Source organism: Pseudopodoces humilis, chromosome 14, assembly GCF_049639895.1.
Source record: "Pseudopodoces humilis isolate 2021_Gansu_Grassland_sample_001 chromosome 14, ASM4963989v1, whole genome shotgun sequence".
Taxonomy (NCBI): Eukaryota; Metazoa; Chordata; class Aves; order Passeriformes; family Paridae; genus Pseudopodoces; species Pseudopodoces humilis.
In genome coordinates, this window is record NC_142213.1 from 14,703,625 (window position 1) to 14,717,403 (window position 13,779).

The following is a 13,779-nucleotide window of genomic DNA, read 5'->3' on the forward strand; positions in this document are numbered from 1 at the left end:
CTGCTTCAAAGGCCTTCCTTAGCATCTGCTTAGGGATTCTGTATGTTTTTCTCAGTTACTATTTTTGTTCCTTTTAGCATGCTCATTTTTAACCTCTCACTGTTCATATGAATGCATCAGCTTCACGGATCTGCTTTTTTTTCTCCCCACTAGAGCTCACACGACTTATTACTTGTAAGTAATAAAACTTATCATGCTTTGCACTGTGGTAAAATTTCCCATATTTTATTTCAATAACAATCACAGCATTTTACCCTACAGAGATTTGCTACTGGGCTGGATACTCACTTTGTTTTGGTATTTCTCTCACTGGGAAGACTGCTCTCATACTAGTTTTTTCTAGCCATTCCATTTCAATTTTTATATTTCATTTGCTTGAAAGTACATATGTACATGGCAAGGTCCGTGTAGAGACACGGTATGTGTTTGAGAAGACTTTATCCATAGTTAAATTCTGACATAAAATGTTGGACTCCTCAGGTCCTGTTGAAATCATTTGAAATTCTGTATATGGTCAGAGGGTTCCTGTTTTCTTCCCAGAGTTTATTGGCATGGTAGGCTTTGGGAAAGTATTTAAAACTTGAGATTTGGGATAGTTCTTTTTGGAAACAGACATAATAGGCCCCACAATTATAATTTTCTTTTTAAACTATTTTAATTGAATTTCAGAATTTTACTGCTACTTTCCTAATAGAAAGGTAAAATAATTGCATGAAAAAATACACTCCAGTTATACCTCCTACTTGAAAAACTTCACTTTTAACTTTTATTTCACTGAAGTACCAGATAAACAATGTTTCCCTCCCTTCCCAGCATCAGCAGTCATGTTTCTCCTATGTGCGTGCACAGGTCTAATGCTTAATGTTGGGTTTGTGAATGCCAAGCCTGATTTTGAAAAATAGAAAATTAAAATTACTTAAAGGAAAAAATATCATTGTTGAAATGGGAAAATTTTTTCACTGTGTTTTTGCTCTTTTTTTCTTTTGCATTGTGGAGTAGGAGTATACCACACTGAAATTTAAAATTTGGCACCCTAATGTAGTTTTGTCTGACTGAATTGCAAAGCTTTTAGGGCAAGAATATTCTTCTCTGTGTGTTGGATTTTGTGGGGGGAGGGAGGGGGAAAAAGAAACCTGGTGAAAACCCTGTTTGTGTGCTCTCCAATGTAGTAAAAGTAAAGAAATGGTAGTTATTTCATTGCAAAATAATCTCATAACTATGGAGGTTAAAGAGTTTGACATTTTTAGCATTTGAGAGGCAAAAAAAAATAATTCTTCAAAATAACATGAGGTTACCCACCTCTTCATTTTGTTTTATTATATAGTGAGCACTTTGTTCTTAAGTTAAACATGGCAGTGATTATGCATTTGGTATTTGTGCCTTAGAACTAATGGAAAGTAAATTAATTACAATGGAAATATTCCATAAAAATTGCATATTAATACTGACTAAAGAAAATTAAAACAAGAAAAAAAATAAACTGTATAATATAACAAAAAAATTTAAAAAAAGAAACTATGGAAACAACATTTACAATGTATTTAAAAATCATTATAATTTTAAAATAGGTAAAGATCAATTTCCATTAGGTTGAGAACAAAGTATTTGTAAATAATGACAAGAGTATTTTTAAGTGAAGCAATGTTTTACATATTGGAAATAATCCTAATATATAATATAAAAATGTAAATTGGCAAATTACTAGAGTTATTAAATAAAAATTAAGTTGCTTTGTGGTAAGTGGAAATGATGTAACAGATACCAGTTATTAAACAAATATTGGTTAGCTCATACTTCTCAGGGATAGTTTCCTGCCTTTTATGTCACACTCTGTCTTTATTATATGCCTGGATCATATAACTGACTGATAAAAAACACTTTACAGTATTTCTCCACTACATTAACTCAATTACTGTTCTTGTTCTCACAGCACCTGTTTGTTAGAGATGAGCTCAAGCAGTTCAGCAGAAGTCAGGTTCCTTCGAACATCTGTGTGTTTGGAGGCACACGACTGGCTTGGTTTGGTACTCATGCCAAGAGCAGACCCAAAGCCTGATCCAGCCAGGAGGTGCTTCTGTGGCAATTGGCCCAAAAAAGCTGGAGAAGCAGCTTAATCTTGCACAAGAGGAGGAAGCTGTGCTCTGCTTTGGAAGAATTAGACAGTGGTTTGGGTTGCTTCTTTTTCTGTTGGATGTTTCATGGTTGCAACCCCCTCCACACTGAGCCCTGGTTTCTGTGTAGCTTGCTATCACATAATAAGCCTGTGAAGATATTAAAAAAAAAAAAAATCAAAGTTTTATTTAGCACACTCAGTTTTGTCCCAACACAACTGTAGAGGATTTTTCTTATCTAGCTCAGGGATATTCAGGCAGGAAGAGCTTTAAGGGGAAGATAGTAAGATATGATTTCTGATTGTTCCCATGTGATAAATGGCATAATTATATGAAATCAGTTTCTCCTCTTTCTTGCTCTCAAAACAATTGATGGATGAGAGAATTCCCTGGGACAGCCCTGAATGGAGAGAGGAAGGATTTTCAGGCCAAAATTCTTGCGAGCCTTGGGTGTTAGAGAGGACAGGCAGAACCCTTCACGCCCTCTTGGATGAGTTCTTTACACTGACCAGTGGCTGGAGATGGGCTGTGCTGCCCTCCCGCTCACACAAACTCTGGGGAGGATGGACAGGGGCAGAGCCCTGCATGGCAGGCAGCTGGGGCCCCTGCCCATTTGGGGGTCAGCCTCCTTGCTATAAAATCATACTCACACAGCTGAGAAGGTTCTAACACAAAGAGCTTGGAGATGCTCTGTTTTTGTGACAAGGGAAACTGTGTATCTCAGACCATGATGTGCCATATGCAGGTGCTTCTAGAGTTGTCATTTTGTCCCACTGGAGGCAGCAACTTAAGGTCCCTTCATTCAGGGAGCCAAGCATCTCCTTTATGTTCCTGAGCACTTTCAACCCCCTTGAAACTCAGTAAGCAATGTGGGTTTTATATTGCATGCCTTGACCTTTGGCCTTGCAGAAACAGTATGTAAGAAATGAAAATTTCTTATGTCCTGCCTTTGACAGGGGACACAATATGTAGGAGCTGGTTTCAGGTTGGCTCTAGCACCTCTTTGCACCTTGCTTTAGCCCTCAGAAGCTATTGCAGGTATAGACCAGTTTGGGTGTGAGTATTAGATGCTCAGGTAACATTCCCAGTATGACAGACAAAATTAAATCCTTTGAGTACAGAAAAAAGGATAATGTGCACGAGCAAAGGAAAGATGGTTTGGATTGTGCTAAACAGAAGGAACCTAAGAAAGAGATGAATAGGAAGAAAAAACTTGGCAGGGCTGTGTCCATTGACTGAGAGTCTGTTACGATATGTATGACACACATCTAGCATATATTAGATGTATTATATGCATTTACAGTGTTACTGCATTTTCCCTTGGAAATGTGACTAGCCAATTTTAAACCATGCTTAGATGAAGTGATGAAATACAGTAAAAATGGTGCTGTTTTAAATGAATTCAATTCACATTTCCTTCCTAAAAAAAGACTGCCTGTTGCCATTCTCTGAAGGCGCTTGTAGTGGGATGAGCAATATGAATAATTAAGGAAAATGGGTATGTGTGCTCCAAGAGGAGACAATTTTGGTATTGAACATCCTTTATTCTAACATTTCTAAGATGAACTAAAAGGACTTTTCATTTCTCTAGATTCCTCCAGATTTCCCATCCTTAACATTGTACAGAATGCCTTTTCTCCTGTCTTAATGACATCCCAAACTTTTGTTGAAAATAATTGATTGAATTTAAATTTCCTTAAAAGTTTAAGAGGTAATGTTACAGTATAAATTTCCTACCAAACACTAAGTAGGGAAATATCCATTAGTGAAATTAACTACAGTTTCTAGGTAGCTAACAATGTGCAGTATACAGTAGGGCATGGCTAATGAACACTGCAGTGGGTGATATTTCATTATACAAATTAATGCTCACATTTTAATGGGAAAGTCACATAATGAATCTCAGCTTCAGTGACAGCAATTAGAGACACAGATTGTCCCCTTCTGGACAAGGCACTGTTTAGCAATAAGCAGCTGTGTAAAAAGTCTTCAGGTTTACAACGTATATATATATGCTTTGGGGGAATTGTGTACAGTTTATATTAATGTACTGAATCTTCCCTGCAAAGTAGCAACCGTATTTATCTCTCTGCATTTTAACTAAGTAAAGACATGTAAAAAGGCTAAATAAATATTGCAGATGAGCTATAAATAAAGGAAAATATTCAATTATAGAAGTTTACAAAAATTAAAATATTTTATAGCGATGGCAAGTGCACAAATGAAAAATATTTAATAAAATGAGTAAAACCATCAAAATTCTGTCCCATTACAGGTAGTTTCATCTTATATAATAGAGAAAAATGACTAGTAAAGGAAAGTAGTAAAGACAAAAAGTTAACTAGTATTTCTGACAAACAGATTAATTGTGTGGTGAAACATGTGCAGGATCCAAAAATAATCCTACAGAACCTTTGATATTCCATTTGGTTTAAAAAGTGCGAAGTGAATGATTAGAATGATAAAAGAAATTACTGTGTAAGAATAGGCATAATAATGAACTAATTAAACCATACGACAATTCATTTCTAAAATATCTACTGCACAATGGATAAAATAGGTTATCAATAACTGTTTCAATGGTAAAATAAAAAATGCTGGAAAATGTTTTCAATATTTTCATTAGGCGGTATTCTCTGGAATTATAAGGTGTTTGATTTCATTTGCTTTGCAGGAAAGCAAACTGTAGCTTGTTAAGAAATGTGTGGGGTGGCATTGCAACTCACATTATCCCCGAGTGACTGTCACAGCCCCACTGCAAGCGGGGCTGCCAAGTGTTTGGGGTTGGGGTTCTTGCCCTGCTGCACAGCTGTACTGAGCAACAGCACCACGAGGAGCAGAAGGGCACAATCCATGGACAACTCATAAAATCTTATTTAAAAAAAGAAGAGTGGAGCATTCCGTGGGGAAGGGGAGTGTGGGGTGCAGAACAGATTGTTAAGAAGCTGTGTGTTAAATATGAAAAATAAATAAAGAAGCTCACAGCACTAAGTTTAAATAATCAGAAGTAAAGAAATTTGATAAGGGAAACTGAAAGCAACAGTAAAAAATATGTATGTGTCTATGAGGGTTATGGAAATTGGGGTAAAATTCTGTGGATGTAGCAGGCCAAACAATTGGTATCTTGCTAATACCGGACAAGAATGGATAAGAAATTATCAACCATAGTATAGAAGAATAAATACTCTTCTGCTCTGTTCTCAGAAAGAAGCATGATGGTTTTCATAAGCATTTTCCAATGACACAGTTATTCTCCCATTAAGTAATGAGGCTGTTATGCTGTAGCCCACTGCATTTTAATATTTTTTAGAATGAATGAGTCTGGATAACTTATAGATAAAATCTTTAAAATCCTGGCTGAAGAGCTCTCCAAATCATTAAAGTTCATTGAAAAAAATGCCCCAAACCCATCTTGAAACACAAAGCAAGATCCAGAGCACTTGTAGTGGTAAAAAATCTCTGGCTATTCTTGTATTTCCCAAAAGAAAGAATATTAAGACCTTTAAATTAGACTACCCTGACAAAAGTTAGGGTAAAATTACAGAATGAACTGGTTAACTAATTGAAAATTGGTAGCATAGTTAATTCAATTTTATTTTATAAAAGGGAGTTTTATCAAGTTTCTTCTCATAAAAGTAGTCTGTTCTATGTGAAAATCCCCCCAACAAACCAACCACAAAAAAACCCAAAAATCCCCCAAAAATCAGTATACAGAGATGAAATGTCACATAAACTCTCAGTTCCACAGCAGTGCTCTCAGCTCCATCTATTTGGTATTTTGTCATTATTTGGAAGACTATATAAAAATCACTGTTGATAAAATTTACCAATGGTGCAAAAATGGTAAGATGCTAAAAATCATGGGGAGGCACTGATTAGTCACTTAGTCAAGTGGGCTCTTTTCAACAATATGAATTTTAAATCAGCAACATGTAAAGGAAAAAATACTAGAGGCGGTGATGAACTGGGCCTGGGACTGTGGTAGAGAAGGAACAGAATATGAGCTGTTAGTTGATTGCTGAATCTATGGATGTAAACACAGTCTTGGACTGTATAAAATTGCTATCAAGTTGAAATTTCATCAAAGCTTTAGTGGGTACCCATAATTTAAAAGGGCATTGAAAAATTGGGAAGAATATTTCACTCCAGGATCAGAGAAGGTGAAGAAGTGACTGTTTTGCTGTCTGCAAATACCACCCTCAGGAAATAGACTTTTTAATTTAAAAAAATCTGTTCAACCTAACAGGGAAAAATGTAGCAATGTTCAGTTGTAGGAAGCAAACACTGGACAAATTCAAGCTAGAAATAAGGCACACATTTTGAGCAGTGAAAAATACTTAATCAGTCAAACAGTTTACCTAGGGACATGTTGGAGTCTTATTCACTGTCATTGTTGAAACGTAATTTGTTTAAACTAGAGCAAGTAAGTTTTGTTTCAAAATGTATTTATGCTCCGATACTGCAATTATTGTGTGAGGATCTTTGGCTTGTGTTGCAGAACAGATAAGACTAGATGATCATAATTGTCCCTTCTGGCCTTAAAATCTGTAAATCTAGTTATAATCTGGCCGTGGTCTCCTTGCACAGCCCGTAGCAGATGGTTCCCCTGACCAGCAGGGTCAGACTGTGCTCTGAGCAGGACCAGGGATCCCCTCCTTAGGTTACACAGCTGGGTGGTTTATAAACCTGCTATACAAATAGACCTGTTTCTACTGGGCAATGGGTCTGTTTCCAGTTGTTTACCAAGCTTTTGTGCAGATTTTACAAGCAGCATTGAATTTTTATTGTTTTACTGTATCCTGATATAAAGTAGTTCCTCTGAGATATCTTGTCTCTTGTAAACCAGAGCAGTAGGTAGATCAGAACTGTGATTATGCTGCCAAGATAAGGTACTCCCTATAAGATTTTTTGGTTTTGTTAATTGTACATGCTGGAATATTCTCTCATCCTACTCCATTGTGAAAAAGTTTACAGGCATGCAAACAGGGCCAGAGAATTAGAAAATTCAGGGTGGCCATTGCCTTTGTGAACAATGAAAAATGACTCTTGAATATGAAATGCAGAAAATTATTTTGAAAAAGTCATGTTTCCTCAGTCCTACATGGCAACCTTAATTTATGTGAACTGATATTAAGTGTTAAATAACTCATCCAGACACTGCTCTTGGCAATAATACCAGGGTAGTCATTACACTAGGATGAATTCTCTAAAACCTTTCCTCAAAGTATGAGACACAAACAGGTTGTCTTCTAACAAGAATCATAGCCTACCTCCCTTGTCCCCTGCAGTGTTCTTTGGACATGTACTACTGCATTCACTGATAGAATCCTGAAAATTAGTGGTCCTCTGGGTTTTCCATTGAAACTGGCTTGGTTTGAGGTTAGACTCGAGTTTTTCCCACAGCAGCTTATAACTGTTTTGTCGTTTGCACAGGGTCTTACACAGACTGTAGCTGGTTATTAATTTGAATGGATGAAGTAGTATCTAAATAACTGCACAATTACTGAATTTAGGAAATACTGACAGACTAAATTAAAAAGATTCAGAGATGATTGACTCCATCCTACTCCCTTCTCCCAGTGCCTGCCCTTGAAATAGCAGCATTTAAGACTGCTTTGAAGTAAACTAACCACTGCCAGTGTTTGGATCTGGAAGAGAACAGCGAGGTTTTGAATAGCTCCCTTTGAACAATGCTGTTTGGCCAGTCCTGTATTGCAAAGGTGGCACAGTGTGTTGCTTCATGTTGAGCTCCATTTCAGACCTTCAGCTTTAGATCTCATTTCTAGCCATGTGAGGGGTGGGAGCACCACAGAGGCAGCACACCAAGGCTGGGAGAGATTTGAACTTTTTATCACACTGTCTCAGTCAGTGTCTTCTTTCAGTCCAATGCTCATGGCATTGGTGGAGAGCTGTGTGCAGATCTCCTTTGCTGAAAGGAAGCTCACTCTGTGGAGAGGCCTTAGAGCAGAAAATGGAATGACTTCAAGGCTTAGAAATTCAGAATAAGAGTATGTTGTGCCCAGGGCTTTAGACTGAAGGTACTTTTAGAAATACAAAACAGAACTAGCATTCTCTCTAGTTAGCATTTTTAAATTTGCTTGTACCCATTTTTACATATGTATACTGCTTTAAGCAGTTTCTGCATGTTTTTAGCATCATCAGTACAGACTACATTACAAATTTCTCCTTCTCCCTTCACTAGAGCTGCAGCAGTTGACGTAGTGCCTGCAGTGCTGGGACACACTTTTTGATGGTTCCACTTGATGTGCAGTGCAAACACACTGAACTATCGTTAGAATAAAAGGAAGTGCTTAATATAATTGTGTTAAAGATTTCCGTAAAGGCATAGGGGATGCTGAGGAAGAGCTTTTCAATTAAGAGGAGTGAAAATTCAAAAGTGAGAACATTTAACCCTGTAGAGCCTGGCACTTGTTTTTCACCAATCTCATTATGTCTTAGGCAACAACTGAACTACTTAAGCTGTGTCAGAAGTCACTAGTGACTGCTGACAGTAACTGGTGGGACAAACATCAGAACAACTGAAAGCAGCTCCAGAAATACTACAGTGTGTAGATGCTGTAAACCCAGCCTTACTGTCTGTCCCTGTTCTGACTGGCAGCACAGCTGCCAGAGTTTTCACACTCCCAAACAGCCCTGCAGAAATCCAAACAAAAAAGACAGCCTGTGTCTTCTGTCCCCTTGTCCCTGCTCTCAAAGGCCTGTGATGGGTGTGTGTATGCTCAGGTGCCCACCTGGGACCAGGGAAGCCCAGACAGGGGTGTTCTGTCTTGGGTTTGTGCTTCAGTAGAACTGTTTGTTTTTGCATAACTCCCACTAAGAGCATCCCTTGCTCCTCGTCAGTGAAGTGCCAGAGCTTAATTAGGTGATTGGGAAAGACTTAGAAGTTTCATTGAAATCTTTAAATCTGATTTCTTCTGTTAAGCTGTGTGGACCAAGGCCTAAAGCATGAACCATGCTAATTACTACCTCTCCCTCAGCTGAGCACCTCTTGTTTGAGGTTCTGTGCTCTTCTCCTCGAAAAAGGTCGATTGACGTGGTTTGATATAAAGCTCTCATGTCTCACCATTTAGCTTTAGGATTATGTTATGGATTTAGAATTTCCACTGCTCGAAAGGTGCTTCAGCCCTGTCTGGAGTGCAGCACGTATCCAGCCCCTGCTCGTGTCAGCGAGCTCTCGCGCAGCGCTCCGTGGCCATGGGAGTGTTCTGGGCTCACATCTCATTAGGAAATTTCTACCATCACTGAGAGCAGCAGCTTCCCAAGTATTTACCAGCCCTTCAACTGAGCCTCTAGCTTAAATAGCAGAAGTTTGAAAGCTTTTCAATTTTGTTTTTAGCAGATTTTGAGGTTATTTGAAAGCGGATAACTTTCCAGCTGGTTTGGTGAACTACATAATACTATACAGCATTTTTACCGCGGAGGAAGTTTTCAAAACAAATGTTTCCATTATACCATTTGGAGAGGCTTGTCTTTGTCTTTTGTATCACTTAGGAAAATAAAAGCTACCTAGAGAAAACAATTTCTTCTTCTTGCAGAGCTCCCTCATAGAAACAATTGCCAGTATTGACAGCTTGCAGATCTTTCAGATTTCTGTCTCTTTTAGTGAGGATTTCCATACCTTTTCCTTTAAAAGAAATTCTGTATTTCTAAAAACACTGTGCAAAAAAAATTTAGATGTACCTTTGCTTAGATGTACATTATTTTCAGATATGTCTTTATGACTATATGTGAATATTTATTATATGTGTAAAACCTTGCTGCCTGAAAGTATAGGAAGAACATTAAAAGTTTAGTGTGGGCTTCGAATATTTATTTAATTAATGGAAATAATCTTATATGTTTTAAAACTCTATCAAGCCAAACCTAGAAAAGTGCTTATGGTAGGCAAATTACACATTTTACTGCTTGAGCCTTAGAAATGTCATTAGTACAAAATTAAAGGACTGCAAAAACCAGTAGATAATACAAATTTCAAATACAGAAACAAAATATATTTTGTACTTTTTATTACTCGATTTCTTTTTTACAGACTACTTTTTATTTTAACTATATGTTCTTATGTGCTGCAATCATAATGTAGTGTAATGATATTAATATTTTATAGAATCTGTATTTATAGTTCTTTATTTAGAAACAATGCAGTAGGTCTGCAGATCTTTGAATCCTTCTGGAATGGTGCCCTCCAAATAATGATAAATTACTTGTGCAGTATGCCATTTGCTAATTATATCCATGATTTACTGCAGAGCAAGACTTAAATCATTCATTTCAGTCTTGCGTAACAGTGCCATAAAATTTTTAGGTTTAAAAATGGTTTCCATGTGTATAATTTAAACAAATTTTAGAGCAATTGTATACACAAAATATTGCAACCATCCATTTGTTACATTCTCTGTCTCCCATTTTTTTTAAACTTGTACTTTTAATGATTTCTGTGGTTGAAATTGTTATGCTTCATTTTCATAATCATAGCTTTTAATTCTACAACAGTTTTCTACATGTTAGATTAAGAAAAGGATGGCTAATTGTGTGTAGATACCATGTCATTCCTGAATAGCCCCACATTCTGGAAATCCATTTTAGAAATACTCAGTTTATGAATTAGTCTTCAATTAAAGGTGTTTCTTTTAAAAAATGAATTATTAGTACCAAGATATTCTTGTTTTTAAGCAGCTAATGCTGATTTTTTAATTTCTCCACTCATCCATAGACCAAAGTACAGTTAACTCTCTTTATACTTTCCTCTTTGTCCACACCTGTAGGTGAGAAGCCTTACAAGTGTCCACATTGTGACTATGCTGGCACTCAGTCTGCATCCCTCAAATACCACTTGGAACGACACCATCGGGAGCGACAGAACGGAGCAGGACCACTCTCTGGGCAGAGTGCAAGTCAGGAACACAAGGATGAGACACCAAGTAAAAGCTCTGTGTTTATTAGGCCAGACATACTGAGAGGAGCCTTCAAGGGACTTCCTGGTATCGACTTCCGAAGTGGCATGGTCTCACAGCAGTGGACGTCAGGAATGCTGTCCTCTGGAGATCAGCAAGGACAAGCAGCTGGCATGTCATCTGAAGGATCTTCAGAAAACATGAAGGGTTCAGACATATCTTCCAAAGGAACACACTTCTCTGAACTTGGCCGTGCTTACCAGAACATGGTTGGGAACGGTGTGAACTTTCAAGGATCTTTGCAAGCTTTCATGGACAGCTTTGTCCTAAGTTCTTTGAAGAAAGAAAAAGAGATGAAGGATAAATCTCTCTCAGATCCACTTTCAGCAAAAGCTCTGGGCTCAGATGGCGGTGAGGAGAAGATAAATAGCAAGTCCTCACAGCGGAAAACAGAAAAGTCGCAATACGAACCCCTGGACTTGTCGGTAAGGCCCGATGCAGCCTCTCTGCCAGGTTCCTCTGTCACTGTACAAGACAATATTGCTTGGCATGGCTGCTTATTTTGTTCCTTTACAACTTCATCCATGGAGTTAATGGCTCTGCATCTCCAAGCCAATCACTTGGGCAAGGCTAAACGTAAAGACAACATCCTAAGCAACAACAAAGAGCAGTCCAGAGAAGTTTCAGCCTCGGTGAACAAAGTGAGCTTGCTCCCCTCCTCTGTGCAGTCCAGCAAGGAGGCAGGAGTTTCAAACATGCTGAGCCAGCTGGACTCAGCTTCTGAGAAAATGACCCAAGGACAAAATAAAGAGACCCTGGGAGAGCAAAAGAGCGCTGCCTGGCCCAGCCACATGGAATCCACTTTTTGTAATTTTACAACAGACTTCTATAAGCAGTTTGGTGTTTATCCTGGTGTTATTGGCACGGGAACGCAAAATTCTTGCACCAGTAATGAATCCGAAATAAAAACACAATCCGAAGATGACCCAAATATTCTGCTCTCTGACTCTGTAAATAAAAGTGCTATTGATGACCTTTCTGACATAGCTTCATCTGAGGATATGGAATCTTCCAAGGAAGAAAACATTGAAGATGAGGACATTGACGCAGAACCAGATATTATGAATAAGCAGTTGTCTGCCCAAAATAAAGAAAGCAGTGAAGGAGGCAACAATATACAAAGTGCAGTCACCTCACAACCCACACAAGGGCTCGTATCACCACTGCCACAAGCTTCGGAAAAGCAGTGGCACAGTCAGAATCTTCTCTCCTCACACGAAACTGCACAAGAAGTGATGAAACCCGAACAAGTTCAGGGTCCGCAGGTCCTGGAGAAGCAGATGAACATGTTGTCAGTCCTAAGAGCTTACAGCTCTGATGGCTTAGCAGCCTTTAATGGACTTGCAAGTAGCACAGCAACTAGTGGATGTATCAAGAGACCTGACTTGTGTGGTAAGTTTTAGACCTTCTTTTAGACCATTTCAGAAAACACTTGTGCAGAATCATGAAGCTGCTCTTTAAATATACTTAGTCATGATTGTTAGTAATACATTTTTTTAAATGTTAAACCCTGTGGGCCAAATTCTTGTCCTCTATGTGGTCTACTCCATTGAAATCAGCAGTGCTGCATGCATACTTAAACAGGATTTTAGAAAGAACTTGCTTTTTAAACTAGAGTAGCAGCAATATAGACTATCTGTGCTAGTGGCATCGGAAGGGGATACTTACTGCTTTAGCATACTCAAAGGAGGAAAAAGTTTTAAAAAATTCACATGGTAACTTGCAAACTTTTCAGTATTTTGATATACAAACCCAAGAAAAACACTGGATGCTTTGCCAAGCGAACCTTGCTTTCTCTTTCTTTTCTTTTTTTTTTTCCCCCTCTTTCTTTGGATTGGGGTGTGTTCAGTTATCACAACATTAATGAAATCAAAGGCCAAGTGCATAGAATGTGTCTACCTGTGTTGAATAAATTTTAATTTTTCTTTCTTTTATTTTCTTTCCCTCCTTTTTTTTCTTTTTAAAATTATAATTTTCTGGTTTGGTTCAATGGCACACATGCAGTACTTGCCCTTGACCATTTTCACTATTCTAACTAGCAGTTGTGATTTGCCTGATTAAGAATATGCCTCCAGGTAATTAAAATAACAACACACCAAACAAACAAAACCACCTTTTACCCTTTCTAGTCTCTGATTTACAAAACTGCAGTTTTACTTCCTCATATCACACACCTCATATTTACAAGAATTTAAGTTAAATCTATTTGGAACAAATGAGATTGAAGATTTTTTTTTTTATTATTTAGCTCCTATTTTGTCAGCATAGTGTTTCTTTGAAAGAGATTTTAGAGTGTAAATCCTTTGAAAAACAGTATCACTTTAAAAAGCAGAGTCAGCAAAGGACACAAAAACTTCAGTAACGTTCATTTCACTTAACCTTCAAACTAATAAGAAAGCTCATTGTCAGAGCTGAACATGCATAATAAAATGTGTTCAAGTTAAAAAAAAAAAAAAAGAAAAAGAAAATAAAAATTTATCAACAGTTTTAAAGCCTGACAATTTAAAATGAAACCCTCAATCTGCAAGCACGTTAGAGTGGTTCCCCTGGTTAACCTAAAGTTAGTGGGAGCTTTGTCTGACTTTACAGGCAGAGTGTAGATGCCCAAAGCCATGATCCCCTTTCAAGGCCCCTCTCTGCTTTTCCATGTATATTAGCTGATCTGATAAAAAACTCTGATATCTACACACAAGGTT

The 13,779-nt window shown here is 37.7% G+C and overlaps 1 protein-coding gene across 14 annotated transcripts in view; it reads left to right on the forward strand.

The window, feature by feature from the left end:
- ZNF536 (zinc finger protein 536) overlaps nucleotides 1–13,779 on the forward strand; it is a 340,118-nt gene that overhangs the window by 213,165 nt on the left and 113,174 nt on the right. For all 14 annotated transcript variants that reach the window (XM_088062366.1, XM_088062365.1, XM_088062361.1 and 11 more), the window contains one exon: nucleotides 10,895–12,475. In XM_088062366.1, the coding sequence (XP_087918492.1) occupies nucleotides 10,895–12,475 (1,581 nt within the window). The remainder of the gene's footprint in view (nucleotides 1–10,894; nucleotides 12,476–13,779) is intronic.